This window comes from Falco cherrug, chromosome Z (genome assembly GCF_023634085.1).
Source record: "Falco cherrug isolate bFalChe1 chromosome Z, bFalChe1.pri, whole genome shotgun sequence".
Lineage (NCBI taxonomy): Eukaryota > Metazoa > Chordata > Aves > Falconiformes > Falconidae > Falco > Falco cherrug.
The window spans coordinates 11,299,714-11,318,278 of record NC_073720.1 but is presented as its reverse complement, the minus strand read 5'-3'; the positions used below and the strand labels follow the sequence as shown (position 1 = coordinate 11,318,278).

Genomic DNA, 18,565 nt, shown 5'->3' with positions numbered 1-18,565 from the left:
TGCCACAAACACCCATCCTGCCAGGCAAAACCCACGGCCCCTCTCAGTGTCTCACACAACCTCCCCTTCTCCATGCTGATCTTGTGCCTTGCTAACACTAAGAACATGGTTCCTAAGCCCTTTTTGTTGGCTACAGAGACTGTAAAGGAAACCTCTGCCTCTCAGTCCTCAGCCATCCATTTTTACCCCCATAGCATGCTGGCTCACTCCTTTTTGCAGCCGTGTGATAAGCTGCACTTCTGTGTATTTTGCTGATTCGTTACACCACACCCAGCTGAAATGCCTTAGGATGCCACAGCTGCAGGGAAGAGGAATAAGGGACAACTGTGCTCACTGCACTAAGAGACACCAACATGGAGCTACCCTTCCTCTAGGAAACCAAAATGCCACTACCAACTTGCACGTGCCATAAAAAAGGCTGGTAAGTGACAAGATGCAGCCTGCACCCCTTGGCAAGCAGGACCTACTCAAACCCTCTTTGAATACAGCCAAAAGTCAAAAACACAGCCAGGGAGACCAAACCTACGTTATAGCAGACCATGCTCTAGGATGGACAAGGACATCACTGCACAGCTGTGTCACACACAAGGCTGTGTCAAAGAAGGGAACAGTCTCTTATATACAGAAACATGTCATAGCACTGTAACGGTAAAATTTACTTTTTTGACGGTGCGTAGGAGGGTGACATGTCCGAGCCACAGCTGAGCTGACAGCTGCTGCCGGCTGAACAAGCCTGGTGGGAAGGTGAGCAGTCACATGGAACTGTGTGAACTGCATCGGCTCTGCATGCAGCATGAGTCACATCTGCACCGCAGCACCATGCACCGCTCGCTGTGCTCCTACATGACGAACGTGAACCACCCATGGTCAGCTGTGACAACTACACCTCACAGCTGGGAATGGAAGGCAAACTCAGACATGAGAAAGGTGGAGATTTACAGCAGTTAATTAAAACTATTGGAACCTTTGGCCAAGATGAGAACAGTTTTCCAGCGCTGCAAATCCTTACAGTGAGGCTATATGGTGGTTTTACTAGAGGCTACCCTCACATCCAGTAGAGAATTCCAGAAGATATTTTTGCCCAAGTTACACTGCAATAATCCCCTTCTGGTGTATTATAGAAAAATCTGACCCACATCAAGAAATAAGAAATATCTGCATAAAGTGTTTATATTGTCAGAACTAAGAACAGTGTTGCTGGGATTGAACATGGAATTTTGTCTGCTGCCCTAACGTTACATCCCCGTCCAATACTAGCAACCCTGTTTTGGGGTAAAATAGGTGTCATAGAAGACCACCCAGATGAAGCCAAGAATTCCAGCATTATTTAAATCACAGTACAGCTTATAGGAAGATTTGTGTCAAAGATTTGTGTCAAATCACTTGAGTTATGAAAGCATATGCAAAATAGAAAGGGAGAGTCTGTAAGACAAAAAGACACAACAAAATGGTCACAAGTTAAAATCCAGAGTCAATGCTCCTGCTAAGCCAATGCCACAGCTGGGAATTAACACTTCTCTTCTATACAATTTGCAATGATTTTTTTTCTCCCCTAATTCAATTGAAAGGAAACTGATACTCTGACATTTCCCAGGAAAGAGAAACATTAAAACTGCATGGTTCATAAATTCAAGATGAGCCTAAACAAGTTATCATGCTTGAGAAATATACCTAGTTACGATCTGGTTTGTTGCAAAATATTTATGACAGACTGAGGTTTATGATAGAACCGGCTCTAAGCCAGACTGACAGAGAACAAGAATATTTGAAAGGTGCTCGTATTCACCACTGAAGAGAGGTACCCTGGTACCAAGACAGTTATACATTCAGATGACCTGCTTTTAGCTTGTTAGTATTTAAAAAAACATTTCAGTGAGAATTCTTAGTTTTCAGAATTATTCAGCTTGTTGTGCATTCAGCTACCTAAGCCTCTTTATTCAAGCACAACCTCTACTTTCCTTAAAATTACAGTGTTTGCACAGACAGGAGTACTGACAGTGCCTCAGATACGCACACTGTAGCTTTATATGTAATAGGGTAACTCCCCTCTGCAACGCATGTAATATTTATAGCATTATTATGGAGTGCTGTATTGAGGACTGAATAGCATTTTTGAATGAGAAGATGATTTGCACTAGTAAATAAAATATATAGATATGAGATATAACATCCAGAGACTGATCCATAACACCAATTGCACTTTTGGGGTTTTTTTAAGCTCTATCTCCAAAGCCAGTGATTCCAGACCAGCAGCTACTGTTGCATTATGCTAGAAGTGCTAATAGCTTGAAGCGTGTATTCATCTTTTAATACAAATTTTATCATACAGATGCTGCCACTAAACCTTGAAAATGTAAGCAAGCAAAGATGGTTTGCAATGACAGAAGATGATTTCTCCCTTCAAAGTACACCACTGTTCTAATCTCCACATGAAAGAAGAACTCCAAATGTAAATGCTTTAACATACTTTGTGGCTAATAAGCCACAACGTGTCTAGCGGTGGAATTAAAGGTTCACAAGCACCTTTTATAGAAATCCCCTGCATGTGGGGATATATTGAATAAGCCAAACTTTTGTCAAAACTACATTAGACAGACTGTTCTATCTCGCATAAAAAGGGAAAAAAGTAAAGAGTAGAGCAAACATTGCCTTGAATTGCCAAAACAATTTTTAAATATTCCAGAACTGTAGGTGTCTTCATCTTTCAGGCTGCGAAATCATTTCGGTGTGCATGAACCGATAAACTCAGTACATGGTCTCTCTGTTAAAGCAGGAGAAGGTGCTGTTTATAGTTAGAATAAATCACTGTCTTCTGCTCCTGCTAATTGCCAGTTCTCCAGCAGCCTGCTCACTGAAGTCCCGGGCTCCTTCGGGAAGCGTGGGCTTGCTAGGCAGCTCCAGGCACCCACAGGTGTGCAGGATGCTTTGTGGGAACACCAACATCACAGAACAAAGACTCCAAAAGCAGAAAGACGTATAATGAAGCCTTCAATCTGACTCAGTTTTATTAAGGAAGCTTCCTTCAGTAGTATGAGAATTAACCTGTGAGTGAAGCAAGCCAACCTCTTGCTGAGATTTCAGGGTGAATCTGCTGCTACATCAGCTCCTAATGAGTGCACCAACACCAAACCATACCGCACTAATTGCATACAAGGCACATATAACCTAGGAGCTTTAAAGTGCATTGCTGTCTTTGTTTTTTCAGAGAGGATTCTAGGGAAGCTGCTGTGCTGGCATCTATTTTGCAGTGTGTCGTGCTGAAAGTACAATCAGAATTTGTCCGTTGCATTTGCTGCAAGCAGTGCATTGCAGAGGGAATGCATAGCCTCTCACTCTCACTCGTGCAAAAGGGGCATGATGATCACTGCTTTAAAAATTACAAACTGCACTGATTTCCAGAGTTACTGCAGTTTTGACTGCTACAGTGACCACAGAAATCATTGCAAAAACAGAAGACCGCCCCAAAACTACTTTTTTCTTCTAAAAGTAAAAAGCACAGCAATCTTTCTGAGCTACTTGTTTCCCTTCCCTGGTGCCATCAGTCACTGATTCAGGGAAAAGGACTTCATCGAGGCTACTACTCTGTGGTGCTCAGTAAAGATTATTTAATACTGCTGCCGTAAGTACTCGCCACCATCAAGTTACAGATTATACATTACAACTATAGACTTGTTCTTAACCACTGATCTCTTGAAGAGCTGCACAGCTCATCTCCAACTGTTCAAGAGAGTCTGAAATACAGCAACAGCCTGGACCTAAGTGAGGCATGACCACTTGATTATTCCTGAAAACAGCCATTAAAAGCATCAGAAATGCTGCTTTTACTTAGATTGAACTGCAGACCTCAAAGTACACTGTAATTGTAAATATGGGGAAATAAGGTCTCAAAATACCACTTACCCTCCTTTGAGCCAAGGTGGTTTTGATGGATCAGCCTCATCTTGACCCTTAAATGGGATAAGGGAAAAGAACAACACAATGTTAGTTTCCAAATACACCAGAAAAAGTACTTATATTCTGAGGAAAGGACAACAGACCACACTGCATGCAGGTAAATGCATACAGAAACTCATTCAAGCACCTCCAATGGCCAGCAGCATGTCAGGATAAGGCATACAGACACAGACAGGCTATGTGATTTCATCGAACACCTAGGACTGGAACCTGAAGAGCCTGTTCAGTGCACCTCCTCTTTCAAAAGGCAGTTCCGAAGACCAACTTGCTTTTCCAACCCAACAAAAACAAGAGCTTTGGGGAGCTCTTGTTACTACAGGTCACCACTTCTGTGAACATGGTCATAATGAAGATGTTACAAATTAAAAACACCTGTATGAAATGCACAAATGACTGATCAACATGAAACTTTGTACAAACACTTGAGAATTTTGGTCATGCTTAAATGCAAAGATTCTTTAGCCCCCTAAGCTGGAAGGTCCCCATTGCAGCTCTGCTCATTTATATGCAAGTATTCAGTTTCCCACAGGTGTCACACAAGGGCCACCACTTGCAAGATGATTGCAGTGAACTGGGTCTCACGGTGTGATAGAAAACACCACAGACTGCAGACAGAAGGATTCATATTCATGAATTCAAACCACGTTCTTACATTCATATGAGGTATGTGTTTATAGAGTGATGTTTTGTTTCTTTGGAAATCATCAGCGGACTGATTAGAGCTGAAAAATCAGTGGGCTGATCAGAGTTTCAACGCTTGCAATGTCCCTGGAGGAAACCAAAGTTTTGGGATAAGGGGAAAATGGTTTACCTATAACTGGGAATCCCTTTGTTCCAGCTTACGGTTCATACATTTTCCTGTACTCCCTGAAAGAAAAGCTGGTTTCAAACAGGACGAAGCAAGGCACCCTGCTAATAGGTAACACTCCAACCTCAGACAATTATGTCTGCCAAGAGTATAAAGTGTCTGCAATTAGCCCAGAGTGGAAAACCAATTTCCAGACATAGGACTCACAACCTGAGAATAACAACAGAGTAAAAGAATGTCTGTCAGGAAACCATCAGAAAATAAGCTCCAGTTTTATGCAAGACAAAAAATCACAGCCCCAAATGAAAGCTGTTGGGTTTTGTTTGGTTTTTTTCTTTTTTGTCCTGTACTTTGGGTGAGCTGTGCAACATCATGTTGTTCACTGGTGACAGACAAGGTCTCCCAACAAGAGCAGAAATAACCAAGGAAAACAAGTTTCTGTGTGTGGTCTCAGATTGTACAGCAGCAATCCAAACTTTTTATTAGTTATTCCGACAGCTCCAGGGCTAGGCAGATCTGAAGATTACATCATTTTTGTTATTTTCTTTTTAAACAGGCATGATCAACATGACATTATCCATAACTGAATGGTCACTCCAGCCTTTCCACATGATCATGTAGGCCTGCAGAGCAGGCAGGAGCCCAGATCCACGGCCCAGCACCAGGCACTAAGCACCTGCAGGTCCGATCGTGCTCTACCCCCCTCCACTCCGAGCTGTGCTTCCAAAACCCCTCAGCCTGAAACCTGCATCTCCTCTGGAGGGATCTGAATCCACTGCTGGTGAAGAGAGAGAGATTTCATGAAGCAAATGCAACCAGATCCGTCAGAGCACACAGGGGAGGAAATCCCTCTCTTTGCCTTCGAACACTCGGAAGAGCTGTGACTGGAAAGCAATCCTGAAATGGAGCAACACTTTATACCGGACTGAGCTTGACACCAGTTGGTTCTGGTGTGCTAAATGACAGAGAATGACAAACATAAACCTGGCAATGTTTACTGAAAAGAAGTTTTCAATCAGTTTATCTGAGAAACTTTAAATACTAGCAACAAATATTTGAGACCTTAAAGACCACAAATAGTATGGGCAATACTGCAGCCTGGAGACCACAAGAGCATCAAGAACTCTGTTCAGGGGTAAAAGATCCAGGGAAAGCTGTTACCTAACTGAGAAATAACCATTTCCTACAGGCAACCCTAAGTCAACAAAGAATGGCCAGGAGCATGGATGTAGGGAAAGGCTGAAAGCATCATCAGGAAACAAACCTCCATCACCTCCCAGATTTTAAGACATGCCATGTAAAAAGCGCCAAGAATCCAGACAAACTGTACTTTATTTACTTTTGCCAAGCCTTTTAGACATGCAAATAAAAAGAAAACTTGAGAAAAGAAAGAGCTTCTTTAGGGTCAGATTAAAGGTCATCTGGGTACAAGAGCACAAGAGGAAAGAACTTTCAGTAAGAGACAATATTGATGCAGGACAAGGCAGGTGATGGCTGTGAGGAAACAGCAGTTATCACCTATTGAAAGCAAAGAGGTAATGTGTTCCAGGCAGCGCTCTCCCTGAGAAAATCCGGAGAACCAGCACCTGATATCCATCAAAGGAGGGACGAGGGTGACTGGATGATGCCTTGAGTCAGCAGAAGAGCCAGTGCAGTCCCCACAGTTAAGGTGTGTGAGGGAAGGAGGGCGAGGTGATCTAGATTATTTTAGGCTCATTATTGGCTTCAATAGCTTCAAAGGCTTCAGAGTAAACACAAAGCAAAGAGTTCACATGGAGATAACTGGCAAACAGGAAAAAAAATATCATATAGGGCACAACAGTTTTGAAGACATGTATTTTTTTGTTTGACAAAGCAGCCATTTTTCTTTAGACAGTAAAATGAATGATCAAGGGAATTTTCATTTCAACAAAAAACTTTTGATGCAATGCCATGTGACACTAATAAGGTCAGATAAACTGAGGAGTAGGGAGCTTTATGGTGGGTAAACCAGTAACTGAGCCAGACGTGGACAATGCAGTAAGGAAGTCAGTGGAAGTAGGATCTGCTGATAAAATCTGCTGATGACAAACATAGGAGGATTATTGATACAGAACTCAGATCAGATGCCCAATGGAAAGAACTGATGGCGGTGAAGACTGCAACAACGGAGGACTGAACATGGCATAAATGACAGGTCAGAGCCCCAAAGCCTGCTGAGAATCTGACTGCATGCAAGGTGTTCCTCAGTGGAGGAAAGCACATGACAACGGACTTGAGTTCTAGTCATCTCACTGGCCATGAGCCACTATGATACAGCCATGTAAGGAGAGAATTTATCCAGAGCGTGTCCAGTAAAATGTCTCTATAGAAGTAAAAGCATAAATACCTCTGTACTCTGCTGGCAAGACTCCTTCAGAAAGGCATGTATCATCTGTTTGTTCTACATCAAAGTAAAAAGAATTCACAAAAAAAAAATGGCAAAAGCAGCACAAGGATGTAAACACAATACTACAGGAGAGCAGGACAGCTTGCTTACTCTAGCAAAACAAACCTTCTTCTGTGCTTATTCAATAGACAGGAGAACATACTGCATGGAAGAACAACTGCAGCTAAATATAAACGGAGGATGAAAATTTGAAGGTGTCTAACCATGATAGCTCTGCAATCTGCTTCTCCTTTTGAAAGACTACATCTAACCTAGCCAGTTTTAAAGCAGGAAATTGGGTTCGCAGTATCATACAGTGGCAGAGGGCTGGCAGTCACCAAGAATTCCTCTGCAGTCCCTTGCTGCACTCACACATGTAGCCTTAGAACCACAGAGGCTGCATTACCTGCAAGAGCTGGTATGAGGGTTAAGAGGGTCCAGACATCTCTGGGAGTGCCAGTTAAAGTAATCCATGGTTTACACCACTGATGTGCGTAGGAACATGTCACATATTCCCCTTCATTTAAAGGCAGCAAATGGCAATGCTGTTTAGATGGATTTGCTGCAGCTGGGGAGTTTTGCACCTTCTGAAGGCAGTGCTCCCACCAGGACACAGGAGGGCTCCAGTAGCTGCCCTGGGTCTTGTCACCAGCCATGGATCTGCTCGAGTTCAGCCCATGCGGCCAGCCTGGCTCACTTGGAGCCTGGGCAAGCAGTGGAAACAACAGGCAGATGAGAACAGTGGAATGACAGTGAGAGTTTTTAGCACTGTCCTTCCCAAAACAAATGGGAGGACAAAGAGAAAGAAGATACGTTTAACACCTGGACATCCCCACGTTGCATGTCACAGAAAGTGTTTTGCTGGCTTGTGCTTCACTTTTCTGCGCCAGTCTGTCACTTGATCTCTCCTTGAAAGCAGCCAGACCAGCGTGAATCTGAATTTATTTATTTTTAAAATCTCCAGTAAGCACATAAAACAACACTGAAAAGATGAAGAAGCAAATGTAAACAAAACAGCCCATCACACCTCTATTCATTTATTTTATTTCTGATGCTGATGGATGACAGTTGTACACCTACTGTCCAACAAACACCTTCAGCCGGGAAAGCGCTTGTCACAGACAGTAAAACATGCTGAAATCAGTTGCTAAAAGGTCTCCTCCAAGTAATTAAAAGTTTCTTATCAATGAAGAACCAGTTAGCAAAATAATGCCAGTGACAGAGTAGCATAAATTTAATAACTTGGATTAAACAAGTCAACAGGCATGATCATTGAGGTCATAGTATTCAGTCATAGGGAAGGCAAAGTCTGGTGAAGCCTAGAAAGGAAACTAACAGGAGTTTTGCCTACTCAGGAAAAGCGACAGCTAGGCTTACAAGTAATTTGAGAAGTTATTTAACCAAGCCAGAGCTTGTATATTTTGCAATTTCTCTCATACACAAGAAGATGTTTTAACGGACAGAACAATTACATAATTCTGTAGAAGAAAAAGTCCACGAAATGGACAGAGAGGCATTAAAAAAAAATAAAAAAATTACTAAGTCTGGAGCAGCACAAGGAAAAGGAAGAACATCCCCAGATCCATTAGCCCCCACCACATAAATGGCTTTCTAACGATGTAACTTCCCATCACACTTAAGTACTGTGTCTCGCACATTATCCTCTTAGATAAAACCAGATGTAAAACACGGAAAGCTGCTTTATTGAAACAGATAAGAAAAAAATCAATAATGACTTTTAATTTGTTTTGAACATCATCCTAACTTGTTTTCAAATACTATGCTTCATTATTAAACCTCAAAAACCTCAATTTAAGCTATAGATTAATATCAATCAGGCTAAAACAAAGAGCAACTGTTCCACTGCCTAAATTAGACTTCTGGTCATGCCTAATTAGACCATTTCTTCAGGGGTATTAGCAGAATCAGACTGAACTAAATCATCACAATTAAACCAGGCTGTCTTGTGGTTCAGTGTTTTCATTGACTCAAGTATGCTACGTTTCACAAGGAATCCAAAGCTGCAACAAGCCAAGGGATTATTTTAAATCCACTGTATTCTGCAACAGCATCGATTTAAACGACTGAAGAGCCTCAAATCAAGCTCCTTACACCTGATGTGTCTTCCAGTACCAGTTTTCCAGCTGCCAGATAAGCATCTTAAAGGAGGCTTCAGCGTTTTTGCACCGAATCCAGAAGATGATAGAATCTGACCCCAATATTTGACCCCAGATATCTCTGCATTCCTGAAAAAGCATTAATGGGCAGACATTCACCAGTAAGAATGAAATGAAGCTGCTGATACATTAGCCAATAAAGCTTAGAAATGCAAATTCATCAAACTCAAAGGATAAGATCTGCTTGGAGGCCCAAAAGCCGAGCAACGTTCAGCCTGCTTCAGGAAGCTGATTTTGCCTGATTCATGCAGCTATGGGAGAGGCAGAAGCACAGCAGCCACTGAATCCACAGAGCATAGATTTAAGAAAATAAAACTGTTGAGCATCCAAAAGCCAGAAATGTCTCTATGTGAGGTACAGTTGCAAACACAATGTAAGACGTTACACTGCAGATCCTCTTAGGAGGAAAGAGCCACCTGTTGCCCACAGGGTGATAAATAGAGACAACTGGTCCACGAGTGGAGCTGCAATAGCTGTAGGTATTAAGGGAAAGGTGTTGCCCTTCCCATGGGGTACACAGCCCAGCTCAAAGCGAAGTGCAGCCTGTAGCCAGCTAAAAAGGCACAGGATCTGCAGCAGACACCTCCCAGCATCCATAGTCTTGCTTAATCTCAGTATTATAGCCCACAGCAGTATTTCTGACTTCAATTGCTCTATGTGTATGAATCTGATAGAGATGGAATGAAGTAATACAACTGAGGCAAAATGATGAAATACTTGGTTTAAACAAGATTCATAAAGAAGAAGGCTGGAAAAGACAAGACACACAATTTGTACTCTGCTAACGCGGTGCCTGTGTACATTACACATACCCCACAGAGCACCGAAGGGAAGCGATCTGTCTAAGCATTCATCTTTCCCTCTTCATACAAGGTAATATGCACTGAACAGACTCTTAACTCATACACGGTGTTAACAATTCCTCTGACAACCGTAACATGCTAAACTGAACTTCAATGCCTCAACAGGAGCAACTGGCTAGATGAAAGCAAGGCATGCACAAACAAGTGTTTCAGAAAGAGATACTGGTTACAAGGGACAACGTACAACCTGGAGCTCCCCTCTACCTCCTTCTGTGGAGAAAACAAAAAAACAAAAAAAAAACCAAACACACAAAAAAAGGAGAGGAACAAAAGTTAATAGACCAGATTTCTGCCATGAGATCTGTAAAATGATTTCAGAAAGTGGGGTAAACATTTGCCGCAAGTTGATAAAACATTTGTGCAGCGGAGAGTTTTCCCATGTGCTTCCTGCAATGTATAGCAGTTAATTAATCTCTACTAATTAATCTCAAGTTAAACTAATCAAATTTCATCCATAACTGCACATGCAGTAGAACATAGGCTTTTGAGAGCTGATTTTTAGAGTTTCAGTTCCTGTTTAATTAACTCAAGAATTTTAAGTAATCTTAATACAGAAAGGGAGCTACTACTTATAATATTGGAAAGAGAACCTGTATTTATTACAGAAAGGAACAGATGTGTTCCTCTTTTCCCCCCAGACTGCATCCACTGCCTGCATCTGAAGCATCCCCCCTCCTCCTCTCCTTGCCCCCTGTGCATTTTGCCCATTATGAGGAAACTACTCGTTCCCATGGAACACATTTTGCTTTGGCAAATACCATAATGCAGGGAGATATTTTCTGGTGTTATAAATCTAGGCAATTCTCCTCTGAAAAAAAAAAATATATATATCCAGAAGCCTCCTACACCAAATCTCATGTTTATGGAAAGGCAATTTCAAGGCTAGTAAAGTTATATGAGAGTCACACTCAAAACTTCCGGTGCAGACATGGTATTTTTTTTTTTAAGTCTTCCAATCAGGTAATTCTGTATCTGCACAGAAAAATCATATTACTCATTTGCATATGAAAGAGGGAGGGGAAGGAATATCTTCATGGCAACAAGGGCCACTCAAATTGGTTTAAAAGCTAAAATAGTTTTCAAAGTTACTGTCTATATGGGTATAATTACACACATGCAATCACTAAGACAGGAAAATAGAGAAGCTATTTTAAGTCAATCACTAAGGCGAAGTCAAGTAACTTTGGCAAACGAAGTGCTGGGTTGTAGCTAAAATAAAAACCCTTCTCTCCACCTTAAGGCATGCCTGCGTGGATCCTCACCAGGGAGGAAAGCCTCCGGACCACCCTGCAGGCTGCTTCTTCGGAGCTAACAAAGGAGAAAACGGCAGCAGCAGGACGCTGTGTCTTCTGCACGATGGCCAGTGCTGCAGGCATGCCGTGTTTTGGTGGCCAGCTGTGCACAGACCTGCCAACCTGGACAACCTGAGGAAACCTGGGGTTCCATCCCAGCCTCAGATGACAACATGCTTTTTTGGGCACAGGCACTTCTGACTGTCCCCCATCTAAAGTAATTTTCTACCCCATCTTCCTGCCTGTCTTGCTCTATTAAGCAAAACCTCACCTAGGCAGACCCAATTCCTCTTCAAGACCTCTGGTTTTGTCCTTCTTTGTGCATGGTCATCCCAAAGCCTTCAAACCCAACCCAATCTCTCCTGACTCAGTCCCTGGGGTTGTTTCAGTGTCTCCCAGGAAGATCTAGACTTCCCTCATTCCTGGGTTTTTCACTCCTATTTGAACCAGATTCTTTCCTGATGTCTCCTGTGAAGTCTCTGAAGGCAGAAGATGCAGAAGACCTGGACTGATGTCCCCTCCCAGGCCTGCCAGGGCTCTCAGTCACGCCAAGAGGAAAAGCCCTGCTTTAGCTCCCAGCTGGAAAACACTGAGGACAGATGGAGTCTCGGGCAGCACAACAGCTCAACTGTAGCAAGCCATCAGTGAGCATACGCAAACTACACCTTTTTCAAAAGCTTATTCACTCCACTCATTTCGGGTTGATTTTCCACAGAAAATCTTTGACACAGACTAGCACTGCCAAATTTTAAGGCCTGAGGGCACTAGAGCTTCTCAAATGTAGGTCAAGCTTATTTTTATACAAACACAAAGCAATAAGTCTTGCATTAGATTCATTTGGGGGAAAAAAAAAAAGGATTATTTTGGCTTAAATTCCATATTTATCTTTTGATTTCTGAGCCCCTTCAGTTTAAAGCTGTTAGGGACCGTTTCAGGCCAATAAGTTTGACAAAGCTCTGAGAAGCTGCAGACAAAGATTTAAAATCTTCTGATCATGTCTCATTATAACAGGTGTGCTCACAGCATCATCAATAGTGACTAAATTGGTTAAACCCTCATCACAGAATTCTTTCACTATTCTACTTTTGAGGAGTCAATTTACATCTACAAAAATCTCTGCCATTTTAAGGCTTTATTTAAACATACACAAAGTCAAACTGTCTTCAAATTCACTTACTCTTGCCCCCTCCCCCCCCAAATTAAAACTTTAAAAGCTTGCTCAGATTTTCAGGGATTATTTTATTTTTTCTCTTTTGACTTCAAATTGAAGAATTTTTTGTTCAACAATATAACAACAATTACTTACACACATCTGCCAAATTCTAATTTGTGCTGGTAATTTGCATCTGTGTACAACTATAAATAAACCTTTATGCCAGTGCATCATCTCTGATTCACCAAAACACACAGATTTACCAACACCTCCTAAGTTATTATCCATTCCTTTGCCGCAGACTGCTGCCAAACACATTTAATAACATACCTTGAACTGAACTTTTAAGGAGGCATGAGTAATACACCAGTTCAGGCTCAGAATCAAAAAGCCAGCAGGCAGAACTGGGTTTTCAGTGAACCCAACTCAGGAACCTAAAAAGCCTATTAAGAACAAATCATATTTTTAAAGTAAAGACATAAACACTCATCTGCAGCTGGGAAAAAAAAGCAAACCAACAACCTCTCATTGCATTCAGTGTATGATGCTTTTTTCCAAAGGAAGAAAACAAGAGCTTGGCTCAAACTTCTTTTGAGTACAGTGAAGAAGCACATGAAACAGTTGCTTCACTTTCTTGGAAAATGCATGCCAAAACGATCCTATTTCGAACTGGCATATTACATGGTTAAGTTTACTGTGCTCTACAGCCCTTGGCAGCACTGTCATCCCCTTTTCTCACTCTGGCTACTGCCAAGTGGTTATTCACCCACTGCTTCCTTGCCCACGTGCTCTGTGCTGCGTGAGCACTGCTGCTTTGATTAGGTCCCTTGACCTCCACTCTGGACAGGCATGTTCTTCCCTTCACAGCGCCTCTGCCTTGCTCTGATCGTCTGGGGTGCTTTGCTTTCTGATGTCTCCTCCAGTTTGGGGTTTTTTTCCCCAAAGTTCTCTCCCTTTTCTCATCCCTTATCCCGTGTTTTCCACTACTCTTGACTCCTTTAGACTCCTCCTGTCTCTCAGAGCATCATGATTTCATCCCATACTTATAACTTCAATTGTCATATATACCATATAGATATGCCTTTACATGGGTTTCCAACAAGCATCAACTCTTTGTCATGTCACTAGATGATGTTCAGGAGAGCTGAGCCAGGGAGGCTCAGGAATGTCAATCCACCCCAGAGTCAGAACTAAGGTACTGAAGTCCAGCTGTGATCCTCCCCCGCCTTAACTGGTTTGGCTGCTTCTCACTCCGTGAACATGCCTGTACTGCTCAAATTCTGCTAAGATGAGCAGCCTCCTCTCACATTCAAAAATAGGTTACTTCAGTACTTTTGCTGCTCTGTGGCAAATGCTAATCCAAACCGCTGTCTGTTCCCTTGGGTCCTAAAATTAGGACATATGTCCAGGACTTGAGCAGTACGCAAAAACGAGGGGAGAAAAAAAAGAAAATAATTAACAGAAAATAAAAATAGCTTTCTGAATAATAATAACAAAAATTAAAAATCAGCTTCATCTGTATGATCTATACTTTAATAATCTAAACATTCCCTTGAAGCACAAAAATACATATGTAGCTGTGCCGAGCCTGCTAACAAATCCTAGTGTTTCCCTCATTAAAAACCTATTGTTTGTCTGAACTCCACACTAAGGACCTCAAAGTAAGTGAAGAGCTGGTTACAAGCTTTGTGATCTGCATAACTGAGAAGGTCACTGGTACAGAAGTCAGACACAGATTGACAGATTGTTTCTTCACAGCAAAAGCAGTCACTGGAAAAGACACTTGGAGCAAATAAACTCTTTTCAATGGGAAAAAGAGCTCTCTGATTATTCCGACTAGCTTTCACAACTGCAAGGAGAAAAGTGAACAAAATACTTGATACAAGGAGGTTCACAATAAGGATGTGAAGATTTCAAGCTGTACTTCTAGTATCTTCCACTCTTGATACAAAGCCTCTTCCCTTAACTGTGTAGTGGTTTGGACAGAGACGACATCACCGAAGTTTTCTCACCACCTGGTGAGGGAGGGGGCAGATGAACCTACATTTCAAGGTTAGGTTTCGTTCTACCAAATCAAAGCCCATCAAAACATGTTGGTCACTTCTACCTCTCACATCCTTAGGCATGTGTTATCCGGCACTGCTCCACCACTGTATCAGCTCACATCTGCTGTGGTCAAACACTTCATTATCTGCGCTGGCAATAAGGGATGTAGCTCCACAGAAGTGCAAAATTTCCCATCTCACAGACAAGTCATGGAAACAATACCAAAGCACAGGTCTCAATATTTTTTTTTAATTTTATTTTTATTTTTAAAGGTCTCTACTAGGATAACATCTAGCAGTGATTAAACACTGAGAACTCCCACTTCGTGATGGAGCCACTTGAAGTCTGGATCCATTCAATTCCCCAAACTGTAAATCTGGCTACTTTTAGCTCAAATGCACACTTTGTTATCACATGTCTTAACTATTATATTTAAAAAGAAACCAAGTCACGAATTATGACGAAAAACCCTAACACCTGCTATTTTGAAGATGCACTGCAAATCTCCCTCTCTCTGGGGAAAAAAAAAAAAAGAAAAAAAAAGAAAAAAAAAAAAAGAGGTGAAGCTTACTAACTTACATTTCTTAATTTCTGAGTTTTCAGCTTACTAACTTACATAACCTAGAGTGTGCTACACAATAAATTTTAGGGCTTTTTTTGGTCAGCGCTGTTGTATACCATACGTCCTTGCCTTTTTAATTATTTGCTCACAACCTCTAATAAACTGTTCACCCAGAGAGTATGGTGTTGCCTACTGGCTGCACAAATATTAGATTTTGACATCTCTTTAAAAGTATTTTTTTGGTTTACCTGAATTTGTCTCCTCAGCAGAAATCCAGTTTCCTTCCTGTGCTAATTCTTTTAAGAGTCTCCTACGCATTTGCCTCTTTTCCCTCAGCACATTTTTGAAATTGTTGATGCATTTGTTCAGGTAGATGGTTTCTGCGCACACTTTGTCAAGGCTCATGGGTCTGCACTCCTTTGCTGGCTCAGGTAGAGAGTTCATATCTGCTCCGAGCTCCTCAGGAGGTGAGCGCTGCCCAGCGAGGATTTCACAGTCAGATGATGGCATCAAACTGGGAACAGGAGGCTCATGTGGAACAGAGGAAAGAACGGAAGAGGCAAACTGCACCTGAGCAGATGCTTCACTGTTGACAGTTGTGTTTGCCTGGCTCTCAGAGGACTGACTAGGAGGGGTTTCTGCGAAGTTGTCAGAGCTGCCACACATACCTGAACTGGTCAGCACAGGTGTATTGTCATCATCCATCTGCAAGCCACTATCATTTTCCAAAAGGATTTCAGAATCGCTTGTCTCCAGTTTGTGAAACACCACTTGCAGAGCAGACCTGAAGTGATTAATAGCTTTCCCAAGCTTATTAGTGTAGAACTTCATGTCTACAAGATCAATGTTATCCCGGGAATGGTCAAGGAAATACTGGGAATTTTCCAGGACATCCCTAAAGACCTGATCAGTTGGATCTTGGTCATTCAGGTCCATTTGGATCATATCTTTCAAGCTATCACTACTATCAGCCATTTCATCTGTTGTATGATCGTAGCTAATGGTTGTGACCCCACTAGAAATGTCTTCTCTTTGAGTATCAGCTTTCTCCGCACTGGTAAATTTGCATGGGGTATCACAGTCTGTTTCAACTTCTTCTGCAGTTATTCCCTCATCTTTATCTAGAAGGGAAGAACAATTCTCAGTGATGCTTTCAGTGTCACGCTTGCGCTCACTACCATTGCTTGAAGCACACTTCTGGCTTCCACGGCCCAAAGAGTCAGATGAGCAGCAGTAATCTCCATCACCCAATTTGGCCAAATTGGTCACCTGTGGATTTTGTGGAGGTTCATGAAAGGCCTGGTGAGTGTCACTGTCACCTGAAGGCTGTTCACTGCAGGTTATTGTTTGTGATTCCTTCCCAGTTTCAGGTATCGAGTTGCTTTTCTTAGTCAAGGCTGACTTCTGCACAAAATCAAGTCTCTCCACTATGCACTGTGTTTTCCTGCTTGTGTTTTTACACTTAACCTGACATGAATCCATTTGAAGGTGTCCAACTGCATCAGTTCTCTGAGCTGCATCAGGACTCGCTGAGTTGCGATGATTTTTCTTAACACCAGACTGCAAAGAGACTGAATCTGTTTTGTGCCCTCTCTGGCCATTCTGCCGCTTTTGCTCTTCACTGGTAGCAATCCGGACCCCTGAGCTTTGCAGAAGGATAGACTTCTGTAAAATGAAGTCCCTCTGTTCAGAATTGACAAGTTTCACAACTGCTGGTCTTGGCATTAATGGCTTGCCTGTACCAATATCTGATCTGTAAGCATCTTTTATATACTTACTGCACTGGATACCATTGAAACAGTGATATTCAGACAAGAAGCTGCAGATAAGCTCTACTGTGTTTTCCCCGTCTTTTTCTGGAATGCCATAAAAATACAGTACTGGTTCTTCCTTGTGTACCTCCCTGCTTGGCTCTCGGGCATGTGTACCCTGGGTTTTGCCAGTGGAACCACCTTGCAGGCCTTCTATCTCACTCAAGACCGTATCCACACAGCTGGAGACTTCATCCACAGAGCCTTTTATCAAGGTGAGGTGCTGCCGGAGCTCTGCAATCTCTGTCTGGATGCGACTTATTCCCTGGAGCTCCTTAACAATATAATCAACCACATCAGCTGAGCGATCTCTTGATTGCCTTCTACGGCTCTTGTAGGAAGCAGGCTTTTCCTGGGGAAAGCATCCTTGCCTTTCAGCTACCTCTCTCCAGCTCATGGTAACACTCAGGGAAGAAAGGTCCTGACCCTCAGACACTCTGCCCTTTCTTTCAGAAGAGGTCTGCATTGAACCATCAGAAGAATTTCCCTGAAAGTCCTTCTTGTTCTGTTGAACCGAGCACGGTATTTTTACATAGCCATCCCAGTTCAGTTCCACCTCACCAACACACACTTCACTCGCTCCCTTGGAATCACATCCTCCATCCTGATGAAAGTCCCCTCCAGCAGTGGAAAATTCAGTGCTTGCAGAGCTCCTCTTTATTCCACAAACAAACATGTCTGTTTCAATCTCCAACGGGGAGAGCTGGCAGTGATGAGCATGGTTTGGGTTCTCATCTACCTGGCCTTGAAGAAGCCTCTTCATTTTGTCCCGCAGAAACAAATGGAGTTTGTGCTTCCGGAATTGCTTCCTGCCCCACAGTTTTACAACAGGTTTTCTGTGCAGAAGCACAATTTCATTTTCTTGCTTTTTCAATCTACTTCTAGCAAACATCATCAGCAGCTGCACCTGTGTTTCTCATAGTGCTACAAGCTGCACAAGCACACATCAATCACTTCACAATGCACAACTCACATCCAGTTTTTATTCTGTCACGAAGCAGCTACCAAAAGAGGGGAAAAAAACATTACAGTTTTGTTCAGACAGATATAGCCAAACTTAACCAGCAGAATAAAAATCCCAGCATACATATAAAAGCAAACAGAAAGAGGATGTGCTATTTAAAGTGTACAGACATCATCTTGGTTTTGGCCTGCTCCCCAGATCAGGTCCTTCTTTGTCAAAATAAGTGCGCCTCACTCCCTCTTCTATCCAAGAAAGTAAAAAAAAAAAAAAAAAAAAAAAAGTAAAAAAAAAAAAAAGACAAGACAAGAAAAGACAAAAAGACTATAACAGCAATTCTGTGGCCATCCCCTTTTTCTACCAGGTTTGCAAATTATTTCAAGCTGAGCTCCTGGCACTGGTGTACTGTGTGATTTAATTACCCCTCTGAATACAGAATTCTGACAATTGTTAGGGATTCTATCCCTGCACATTTCCTTTCCTTTCAAGTCTGCAATCTTCATCCTTTCTTGCTTTAAACCAAAGCAGAAA

General features: G+C 42.2%; 1 protein-coding gene across 13 annotated transcripts in view; it reads right to left on the bottom strand.

The window, feature by feature from the left end:
- Window positions 1-18,565, bottom strand: part of UNC13B (unc-13 homolog B) — a 214,306-nt gene that overhangs the window by 84,552 nt on the left and 111,189 nt on the right. For 12 of the 13 annotated variants that reach the window (XM_055699323.1, XM_055699327.1, XM_055699328.1 and 9 more), the window contains one exon: window positions 3,901-3,947. In XM_055699323.1, the coding sequence (XP_055555298.1) occupies window positions 3,901-3,947 (47 nt within the window). Of the gene's footprint in view, window positions 1-3,900; window positions 3,948-10,396; window positions 10,420-15,510; window positions 17,620-18,565 lie in introns of those variants that run through there. The other variant, XM_055699336.1, reaches the window with a different exon arrangement.